Genomic DNA, 11,602 nt, shown 5'->3' with positions numbered 1-11,602 from the left:
ACAGAGCAAGTGTGACAGATACTGCGCCTTTCCCTTCTAATGAACCAATTATTATTATTATTATTATTCTAGTACCGGTGGCGCCCAGGCAGCTTAGTCCCAACTGCACCTGAATCGGTACAAAATGCGCAGAATTTATGGCAGTTGCCTTTGTTTTAATGCCACACTAAATCAATCAATCAATCAATAAATAAATACTATGCTGCTTCATGGGAGGCCTCTCTGCATTGTTAGCTCGGGCTTTTTTAAAGTTTTCAGCTTCACTACTGCCAACTCGGAAATTTCATATATTTCTGTTTAATGCATTTGTATTGGTAAGATATGCTTTATTACCGATCATAATCCCATTACGAAGATGCCATTATTTAAAATGCCGTTATAGGCAATGCCATACGCTTCATTTGCCGAACAGTACTTATCCATGTCGCAGGTTGGTTTGTGCCACCGGGACAAGCATAGTTCATACAAACCTTTTTTGGATCTGATTTGCTGCAGCGTGTCCCGTCTATGGCAAGGATCGTCACATTTCGGGCCTGCTTGCCGTTGTGAGGTCCCAATAAGCAACGAAATCGACATTCCCTTAGATCTGACTCCTCCTGTGAAACGAAAAGGTGGCCCTTCAAGGTCATCGAATGAGCGATAGCAATGAAGATCACGTAAGAAAGCTCACAGTAGAAATGCTATATGGTGTCAGTAATTAGGGATTACTAAAATCTAGAAATAATTGATGCAACGTAAGAAGGTGCGTTTTCTGCGAAACATAAAATAAAAAGAAGTGAAAGGAATCATCGAACGTCCATTAATTTGGGAAGTTTTAGTGCACATTTATTTGGGCTGGAAATAAAGTATCGGTATAGACGATACAGTAGAGAGCCTATGCGTCCACAAAATGTAGAAAGGAGTAGGGTTGTTCGTGACTGCATGTAACTAAAATAAAGACTCAGTCCCTGCCTGTGTCGTTATTGAAGTTATCTGTCCCCGCCAATATCGCGGCCATGGCGATTCGTTTTTTCCCGACTCGACGTCTCCCAAGACCAACTCGCCGGGAACGGCCTTGCGCACATTGACAACCTGTTTGTCTTGTCTAATTCACAGACGGAAGGTCGTTAAATCATCCTGTTTTTGGCCGGCGCCTTATCCTTGGTTCATAGGCAGTCGCTATCGACCTGCCATGCACTGATGCCGGCGTCCGTACAGCCAGGCGTTCTTCCCTGCCTGGCCTGCTGTAATTTGCCTGGTCCGCAACGAGCAGCCGCTGGAGGCGTCATTTGGCAAGCTTCTAGGCTTCTAGGGTCGTCTATTTTGCTTTCTCTATATAAAAGCCTCACCTTCACTTTGGCCGAACCCCGCGTATCGGAGCCGTAATAGGACAGTCGTTCTTTTGCTGGTCCTAGGCTGTGAGTGCCTTTGTGAGTGCCCCATATACAGTGAGGAAAGACAGTGTCTATGCCATGCTCTGGAGCATCTAGATGGACGCCAATTGACTGAAATTAAGATTTTAGGTCCCTGGCCACGGCGATCGTCGGCGATGAAGGCCTCCCAGATACTGCTCCGCTTTATGAAAAGCACAGGCCTAATCGAAAGGCTATGATTTTGCTGTTATGTTACGTGATATGAGTGCGACGTGATGTGATGTGACATGTCTGTGATGTGACTGTACTAACTTCACCCATCCCTCTCTTACATCTTTTATATCCACTCACCCCTTTCCCCCGGGGCAGGGTAGCAAACCGGTTTCTTTTACGGTTTAACCTCCCTGTCTTTCCTCCCCATCTTCCTCCTCCTCCTCCTAGGCTGTGTAGATTTGCGGTAGCGTGGGTAAGTGTGTGTTATTTTCTTGTGATTTTTTCTCGTAATGGAAAGAAAACGTGTGAGTACTTAAGTGCGGCTTGTCTACTGTTCGGAGTTTCTGAACAGACGTGAGCCCAATAACAACACCACATTTTATTTGTCCAAATGTAAATGCGCGTACTCGGCAGAGAGTACAAGAGAGCTTGTTCGGAATGCCGCACCATGTCACGCATTCAAGCCCTCATGAAGCACTACCTAGCCAAATATATCAGTGGAACGTGCGGAAAGCTCCATGGTTTAAATTGCACAGTGCGCGAATAGGCAAGGAAGGACAAAGCTAAGAAGAAATTGGTGTATAAGTTGAATAATGAAAACCATAATGCAAAAAATGCACTGCGCGAATAATATGACCGCAAAATTCAGTTCGATCTTTTTACTAAGGTCCGAAGAGCGCTGCTGAAAATACAGACAGCGCTGATAAGGCAAAATGCATCCGAGCTTCAGCCCTGCGGCTTTACAGGAACTTGAGCTCTACAGGAAATGCAGATGCTTCTCTAACTGGCTCAGTATCTGCTTAAAATAGTCTTACCTTAATGTAAATGACAGTCTTGTATTTTGGGTAGTAGTTCTTGCAGTAGGCAGCTCCGTCCACCAAGTCTCCCGCCAGCATCACCGCCTTGTTAGGCATGGAAATGATGCGGCAGGACATGCGAGATTTCAGGCAGGAAGATTGACGCTTCCTTTGGGAACACAAAACCATTAATAAGCTTGATGCAGTGTTCTCCTATATTACAAGATTTTGCTAATAGAAGTGAAGGCGCAGGCGTTATTAGTGCGCAGTTTTGCTGAGAGCATAATTACCGGTCATGGCGGCGTGGTGCACATACAGCACCGCAGCGGTTTTTTTGGCTTATGGAGGTGCAGGCGGAACTTTTGCACGTTGCTGATCAACATTTTTATTGCGGAAGCAATACTGCTCGCGTTTTCAGCCTTCGCGTGACCCGGCCGCAGTTACGTCTCACCCACGTGACGCTGTGACGTCACACCCCACGTGACACGCGGGCTGGCAGGAGCTGCCAACTTGGGCCTCTCGTTTCACATGGGATGGTTATGTCAGAATCATCCTGCTAGGACCCTGACATTTACGTTACCCCTAGAGGCCACGAAGGCATGTTCATACGGCTTGGTTAAAGCGGGGCTTTATGTGTGGGCTGAGGAAGAAGAAAAAGAGAAGAAGAAGAACGCTCAGTCACCCGCAGCTAATGCTTTCGCGCAATATTTGGCTCAGTAGCGTTGAACCCTTGTGATTTGTTTGTAGGAATGGTCCCGATGCCATAAGCTTACCATCATATGTTTTAGCACGAACATGCAAGAAATATGGAACTTTGATTTCCTTTTATATGATTCGCACAGGACATGTAAGAAGTTCAAGCGACTCTTCTGTTGGCTTATTAGAATCGACCGATACCAAGAGATGCAGGGCATAATCAAAGGCAGCGGGCGGTCACCTGGAACATGAAATTAGGACATCAAACAAGACATGCGGAAAGGTAAAATAGGCTTTAATGGGCGATTATTACGAGAGGCAGCCGCAGAGTGGCTTGCTTATTTTGCTTACTCGGCACTGTTCGGCACTAAACGGCATAGGTTCAGGCAGTGTGTGCCTCAAGCAGCATTTTTTTCTGTTAAGAGTTAGCTCTACGTCAGTGCACCGGAAAGTGTGGATATTTTTTTATAGTATGAACGAGTATGTTGGCCATAGAAAGTCAATGACCTCACGACTTTCGACATGGAAGCATGATACCGGAAAAAATAGTGGCATATGACGTCAGCACCATGAGCGGTGAATATAACTGGTACTGGTAAAGAAGGCGACTGCTGTAGAAAGAAGAAAACATGAAATTCAAACAATTTGGAGCGCTATTCAAGGCTCGCAGTTGTGTTGCACGCGAAAAAAAACAACAACAACCATTGAAACATTTCTTGCTCATAAGCCCTTTACCTTTTCTTTCCAATGTACGTATTACTGAACAATGGGCGTTACACAGAAGTAAACAAATATCCTCTCGTTAGAGGTCTTACGTCACAAATTCAGCGATAGACTTCTTGCTACATTCCGAGAAAGTCATCGCCCGTTGTCCATTGGTGTGCTTGCTCATGATGTATCCATCGGTAGAGGAGCAGTTCTCTGCTGGCTTTGCCCCGTCGTGGGTCGCACCCAATCTGTAAATATATATATTTTTTTCATTGTCGCCAGCAGTATTTTCCGAGAATTGATATCAGTCAGAACGAGAACATGAGGTAGGCTTTCTTTTCTGTGACCAAGTGTAGTCGAACATTTCAATGTGTGGTCTCCCTCATAGTTTATACAGTTTGAAACGAAAAAAAAAAAGTTACGAGGGACTTTAGCGACATAAGTAGTGAAAGGTGATAGGCACTAATTAGTAATGAAATTATTAGGCTTTAAGTAATTAATTAAGCAGCCATTAAGTAATCAATCAAGCAGTTGCTAAATAATTAATTAGACATTAAATTATTTGGTGAATTAGTCATTTATTACTTAACCAATTACTTAATTAGTCAATAATTATTAATTGATCATAGCTTGCCATATGACTATACAAGGCACACATTCGCGCGTACTGTGGTGGTGCTCTGTGATTGGTCGAGACCTCTATGACGTCATCCCGCCTCGGCCAATCAGAGCCGCCGCAAAAGAGGAACAGATTTTGTCCATGACAGCATGTGCCGTTAAAGGTTTCGCCTTAGAAAACACTTTGAGGGACATTACAGCTCTACTTTTAAGGGTATGGGGCAACAGAGTTAATGGCTCCCGTCCGCGGCCCCCTTGTGGATCTCCTTTCGGGTATACGCGCTTTAGCAGTCGCTTAATCATTAATCTGTTCCTCTGTTACGTCAGGCATACTTATTAGTATATAGCTGTTGGTTACCCCATCGGACATGGATATAACGATCCCCTTTAATCAAGTCTTACGAACGTGCCAGCTTTGCCTAGATGCAACAAGTCTAAGATCCAAGGGTACAGGGTTCGACTACCATCTCAGTTTCCCACCTCAAAGGAGCTCCCCGAATAGGATTCTCGCGTAAACTGGGCCTTCACTTTAGTCTCATAATCGCGCACAACGTACATTGTTGCGGGAAGTCTTGCAGAACGTGGCCTTCATTGTTGTCGCGTTAGAACTCGTTTTATTTGCCCTAAAACAGCATACGTTAAGAAATGGCACAACGTTTCACGCCTCTCTCTGCAGCTTTGCTAAGGTATAAATGTTAAGTATTTCTTGTAGCATGTTCTATACTCACTGATGTCCAATCTCATGGGCAGCTATGTGTACTCCAGAGAATGTGCCGGGCTTGTCTTCTCCAATTGTAGATTTTTGGGATTTGCAAGCTTGTCCGAGCCTAGCAATTCCTGCATATTGCTTATAAACACCGTTTAGAGCAGCTTCAAAGGAAGCGGAGGGTACACAGAGGCCAATGCAATTAACAGTGATAATCGATGTTGTAAATAGACATTCCTGTTCAGTTGAAACCACCGAAAGGAAAACTCGTATAGCGATGCAGCAATCCTAGTCTCGCAGAGCGGTTGTGTAACATTAGGGTTATTGGACATTTATTTACTCATTTAGGAATGTTTCAAAACCTCAGTAAACAATGTTCACTTTTTAACATATTCTACCTCACACCATTTAATTGCACTGACCTTTCAATGGTGGCAAATAAAACAATCCACAACCAAGAAATGCCCGATTTTGCTTTCAGCAATAATAATCTAGATATCACTGATTTCTGACCAATATAGCACCCAGCCATGGCTGCACACTTTGAGAAGTGTGCGCACCGAAAGAGGTGTAATGTTCACGCGAAAAAGATGTTCTTCGGACAACACATAGAACTCTGATGGATTATCTTGGCTGTGCTTACACTTTTTTTAGCACCTTGGCCAATTTATGCATCATTGGGCGAGTAGGCCATCTGTTCTACCTACAGCAAGATTGCCGTCAAGTTTAGGGAGTTCGGGACTGGGGAACGATGCCTACTGGGTTTGTTTATATTTTTTTTACAGCATTAGAACAAGCAGTCGAGTGTTTCGGCCACGTTCACTAAGAAAAGGACGGGTCAGTCTAAAAGAGACCATTTTCATAAGTTAACTTTCAGGGACACTAGCCCGTGATCGCACACAGCCGGTCAACTGGACAGGCACTTTCAATGAGCTTTTAGCTTGAGCCTGAGGAGGGTATTGTTGAGGAGGGTGTTGTTAGACTATGGACAGCCCGTGCAGCTAGTATAGCCTGGTGGTGACCGACAGGTGTTGCTCAAGCCCATTCTTCACAAAGACGGACACGTGAGACCGGCAAGCCAAGGGGAATAGGCCCCTAAATGCTGTTGTAAGATCATGTCTGGGCCTTCTGCACCGATCCGAGCGACATGTCCATACGAACCAGGGAACAGACACCTTGCCGGGTGCGACGACGACAGAAATTTTGCCTGAATTTAATGATTTATGCGAGCGTGCGAACCAGCGTGGTGACCAAACTGCAGCTCTTGGCTGAATTGTTTGAGTGCCTGTGTCAGGCCCCTCGTTTATCGATCTCGCCAAGGCAAATATGGCTGCCCATGGGGCCAGGTGAGAAGAGCAACTCACACAGTAGGTGCTGGGCTGCGAAATATAAAAATCGGCTCACTTTGCTAATATGAGTGTGAATAATGACTGCGACCTTCGTTTTCCCCAAATTAAGTTTTGTGATCATCTGTGCTTAGCTGGCAGAGCTTTCAAACCGATGAGGTGCCCAAGGCAGCGGTGTCAAATATAGTTTATTTGGAACCGTCTGAGTTCGTCAAAAGCGTTCCTACTACTCTTCACGGTCAATTTATGCATGCGTTAGCTTCACACCTCACTGACAAGTACCACGTTGCATGTGCTGCGAAACTATTTACTTTTATGTTTGGAGCGAGTGCTTTTTGGCTCACTTCGCTAAAATTTCCAGGTTTGAAACGCTTGCTACGTACGCTGTGTTTTGCTAATGCTGCGATTGGTAGATTGAAAACATATGTATTTGCAATGTCTTAGCTACAAAAATCCATGATCATTCAGGCATTAAGGGCTGATCTCCCGCTGTCGACCAGCATCTGATCTGCAACGAACTTAGCGACTTGTAGCTAGTTGCACTTAATCCGCTGGTTGCAGTGGTCGCGACTGAAACAAGCTCACGACGTGGTGTTTCCGATGGTTATTCGGAGACAGAACTACTGCGGCGAGAGACAGAGCACGAGAGCGGCAGTAACATAGTGGTTGCTCATCTCGGGGCTTAGGTGGCTTGGTTGGCACGGATTGACAGCCGGCTGGAGGAAGCGCTATCTATTTATCCGAGCATGCGAACAGTAAGTGGTGCCGGATGCAGCATTCAGAAAGCTGTAACGTCCGGCTGACCCGCAAGCCCAACATTAATCGTAGAAAATCATTTCAACCTTACACCCTCTTATGTGCAGAAAACATGCGACCAGCTCCGTCGTGCTCCCTGTGTGTTTTCGCGGCAATTAAGGATAATGTTCACCCGCCAGCCATGGCTAAGCTCAGCATGCGAAAAATCACAAGAAACGGGACTGTGTTGTGCGTGAGGTTAAGCTCAACGCCTTTATATTTGCTGCCGTCTTGACAGCGACGCGGCTCCACACGGTGATTGAAGCCAGACGACACCCAGCTCTTCTCCGGGTGGTCCATAACGTCAAGTATGGGAGCATTCTTCGTCGATTAGTCGAACCGTGCGCTGACGCACGTGCTCGTGCGCAGGCACTGGCGGCTTGGCGGCCGCGACTCGTCGCCGTTCATAACACTGGGTACGTGGTGGTATTAGGGCTTATCTGACGGGTGACGCTATGTCTCACGACATCGAAGCTCTATCGGAGGGGTCTGCGAGGGGAGCTCTGAGCGCATGTCTAACAGCAACAACGCAGTTATGCTTTGAAGGCAGGAACAGGGGGCATTTAATTTTTTTTTATCACGAAAACCACGATTCACACCTTTCCACAGCCTTTATCGCCAGTGCGCATCAGTTGCATATGAGCACTGACATCTTCTCCTAGGGCACTGAGGTTCGGTTTCAAAACAGCTCTACTGTACCTTCTACTTCGCTCTGTGTTCTCGGCCAAATATGTGCATGGCTATATGTGCCGTAAACATCGCAACATGCCCAACTCTCTGCCGTTGTCCTTTTAGGAAAAAAGGCGTACCTGCTACGGTTGAGCTTTTTCCTCCTGGGATCAATTTGATCAGCTCCCGCCTGTAAGTAATACAGACAAGATGTCACCGCCTCTATCATCTGCCTCGATATTCACGCACACAAAATGTTTATCACAGTTATTATTTCTGCTTAGTTCAGAGAGATGATTTTGACGTCCTTTTAGCACCTTATTCAGTTGCTTAATCGCAGCATTGGACGTCATATAGATGCCCCATGAGTCGTTGAGTTGTGATGTAATAAATCAGTTCTTATGTAGCACATTGACAAGACTGTTAAAGAACCTATATTTTAGCCCTCGACGTTTTCTACGCCTGGTTGACCAAGTCAAGCTGGTCTTCCAGTTTTGCCAACGATAATCATATATGAGAGGGGATATAAGAAATTTATTGGACATCGGGACAGGTGAATAGGCGTTGATTTATACTGGCACGTTAAGCAGGATGGTTGGAACAGCAGAGGTTAAAAAGAAGACGGAAATAAAATTATCGGCAAGGTACGATACTCTTACCCTGTTGCCATGAAGACGATGTCTGCTTTCTTCATAAGTTTGTCGTTGTCAAAGTATGCATCTAACTTTTTCAGACTGGTATTACCGATGAGTTCGCCATCCTTGTAAAGGTCTACGTAAGATTCGTTGTACTGGAAAGATTGATTTATTGTCAGGAAACAAGGATTACCAATATAAATCTTGAAACAGCAGTTGCTTGACAGCGGAAATACCACCAAACCTAGTTTTAGTACGCTTTTTCGAAAACGTTGAGTGTTTCAACTTTTCATGGAGGCGAAATGTCTTTTAGAAATTATGGTAGTGCCGCAAATAAAGCAAAATATTATAAAGGGCGATTTTGTTTATTGTTTTCAAACGCGTTTTTACCACAGCGTGTCTAAAATCAGTGCAGTTGGATTGTGCAGGAAGGCGGACCATCATAATATAGATTATATTATATATAATGTATAATTATATAATGTAATAATAATAATATGTACCAGTAATGTATATGCATTTATACATACATATACCACCACGCTAACCTAGCTTACCGACATTACCATACGGAATGACTTTATAATAAAATGAGGATACGCGAGAAATCCAAAACAACAGAGTTTCAAATGTTCTTTTTCGACATTTCATTTTTTTGAACCGCATTGCCGAAGAAGTTGCAAACGACAGCTTACCGACGATGTTTATTGCCTTTAATTTCGGAGCATATTACGGCTCTTCAAAATCAGATAATACAGATTGATTATTTCTTTTTCTGATTGACTATTCGTTCAATAATCAGCCTACCACGTAAAAGATGTAGAGCGCGCTGTGAAATTCATCCGCATAGACCACACAGGTGTATCTCTAATAGGTTTTAAGATACAAGTCTGCAAATGGTTAAAAGATCACCCGTTACATCAGAGTTGCTTTTATCCTAATTGTCCAGTAAGTCTATACAGTAACGCAAATGTTTTCTCAGTGAATAAAACAAACTGATCAATTTGTTTAAATAGAATGCCGCCATCTGGTTAAAGAAATGAAAAGTACGAACCACTCGGCCAAAAATGCTGTCCATTATGTAACGTGCAATATTCGAAACAGTGTTGCATGGCGAAGGTTTGCTCTAAGGCGTATCAAAACTACGCTATTTGAGAAATAAATTGTGGCCTGCACCTAACCATGCAAGCCTAACGGAATACGACACGTTTATTCTCCCCGTTTTGAATTATGGCTCTTACTTTTGGAGTTCTCATCCGGCATATTTGCTAGGCAATCACCAATTACGTCATAGAGCCATGGTGAACTTTATGTGCAGGCGTTACAGCAAACCTGACTCTCTGTTACAAACACATCGAGAAAAGCAATGACATGTCTATCCTCTTTTCCTGTTATTTCTGCCTCTGAAGACAGATTTCTTTATGCTTTATGTGCTTGCTTCACGAACGGTGCAGCGACTGAATTTTTTAAATATAAATACAAAAATAGTGAAAGCTGCCTAAAATCGTTTGGTTTATGCGGTTTAACGTCCCAGTGCGGCTGAGGCTATGAGAAGCACTTCAGCGTAAAGTGATCCCCCTCTCATGCTCGGAATGTGTATAAGCTACAGTGTCGTGACACAGCCTTAATGAGCATGCCTGGACGTTGTCTGAAACTTTTTTCATGCTAGGATTAATTTGTGGAATTGTCTAACAGAGTCTACTGTAACAGCACAAGATGTGAAAGTGTATGAGCAATATTTGAGGACCTTTCTACAAGCAACGCGACAAGTAAGAATTGATTACGCTTTCTGACTCCAAAGATACTCTTTTTTGTTGCTGATTCTACGCTGGGTCTCTGATTATGTATTTATTTCAGTTGCATAGAATTAGTGCCTAAAATTATTTCCTGTTGATACTTGCTATTCTGTAACGACCCTAAAGTGGAGGCGGCAATGTGTGCACACAAACAAATACTAGATACCTATATATACTCATGTAAAATTATGTAATAGGACAAAAAGCTGTGACAAAGCTCGGAAACTCTTTCAGCAATGTTATGAACGAAACGCCTACGCAGGCAATGGTAGCGCGCAGTAAGATGGCGGCTGCATCGCGTCGCGGCCTCATGATTCGGATAGTTCTGTTCCCTGGCAAAAGCAATAGTTGCCCCCTATCCAAGGCACAGCGAAATCGCTTTTGTCAGCGCCCTTTGGCGGGCCTGCAAGAGAGGCAGGGTGCGTTTACGGCGTACTACTCCTTTGCCAAGTAGCGCGTTTTGGTTTCGGGCATTACAGGACCTTATTGTGAAGCGTCTTTTGGCACTAAAACAACACCTAAGTTTGAGGTTCTCGTTTTGAACCCAAACGTATGGCAGCTGAGGGGTTACAAGGTTCTCATGCAGGAGCATCCCGCCACCCGCTAAATAGACCGACAGAAGGACTACTCGGCTGGAGCGGCATGGCCTTGGTTTGATGTTGGTCGCCGTGTTTAAGCGCTCATTACGCAAAAGCTGCATCGAGAACCTCTTAAAGCTGCGTAGACACAGCAACGCTATTTCGCGGTTAGGGTCACGTGTGCGCGCTTGTAAAGAATCATTATTTCACAAATCTCGGAATCGCGGAAGGGTTGTTGTACAAAAACTGCGTTATCCAACTTACCGTAAAACTTCCTTGGATCGCAGTCATGACCACCGAGATAGGAGGATCAAGCTGGGCCAGGCGAAGACTCACCTGGTAATTAGAGGCGACATAAAAGACTAATGTTTCACATCCTGCTTCTTCGTAAAGAATTCTTTGATAAACGATTCTTTGATCGCAATTAAGGTACATAAATAACGTCCGAAACGAGAGGCGTTACATGAGCCTGCTCTGCTATCTACTAAATGCGGCAATTGAAAACGTCTCGACAGCATGGAGAAGCAACGAAGTCAAGGAACACATTACGAACCAACTTGAGTTCAGAGTTTGCGCTACCAAGGAGCTCATACACCACGTTCACCTAGCACAGAGCTCAATGCAACGAGACTGCGCCTTCAATGAGCCTGAAACAAGACGTTCACACTGATGATTCATGTCATCATCATGCAC

At 44.4% G+C, this 11,602-nt stretch overlaps 1 protein-coding gene across 1 annotated transcript in view; it reads right to left on the bottom strand.

Moving 5' to 3' along the window:
• The window catches only part of LOC146173378 (venom metalloproteinase Antarease-like), a 29,752-nt gene that overhangs the window by 1,444 nt on the left and 16,706 nt on the right, over positions 1–11,602 (bottom strand). Inside the window, exons 7-13 of the mRNA XM_084584714.1 lie at positions 11,174–11,245; positions 8,560–8,690; positions 8,041–8,090; positions 5,113–5,221; positions 3,874–4,014; positions 2,381–2,531; positions 471–596 (exon numbers count right to left, since the gene is read on the bottom strand). Of these exons, the coding sequence (XP_084440840.1) occupies positions 471–596; positions 2,381–2,531; positions 3,874–4,014; positions 5,113–5,221; positions 8,041–8,090; positions 8,560–8,690; positions 11,174–11,245 (780 nt within the window). The remainder of the gene's footprint in view (positions 1–470; positions 597–2,380; positions 2,532–3,873; positions 4,015–5,112; positions 5,222–8,040; positions 8,091–8,559; positions 8,691–11,173; positions 11,246–11,602) is intronic.

Source organism: Amblyomma maculatum, chromosome 11, assembly GCF_055883805.1.
Source record: "Amblyomma maculatum isolate TAMU_Amacu chromosome 11, ASM5588380v1, whole genome shotgun sequence".
Classification (NCBI taxonomy): domain Eukaryota; kingdom Metazoa; phylum Arthropoda; class Arachnida; order Ixodida; family Ixodidae; genus Amblyomma; species Amblyomma maculatum.
Note: the sequence above shows the minus strand (reverse complement) of the source record. Positions and strands in the feature narration are given on the sequence as shown.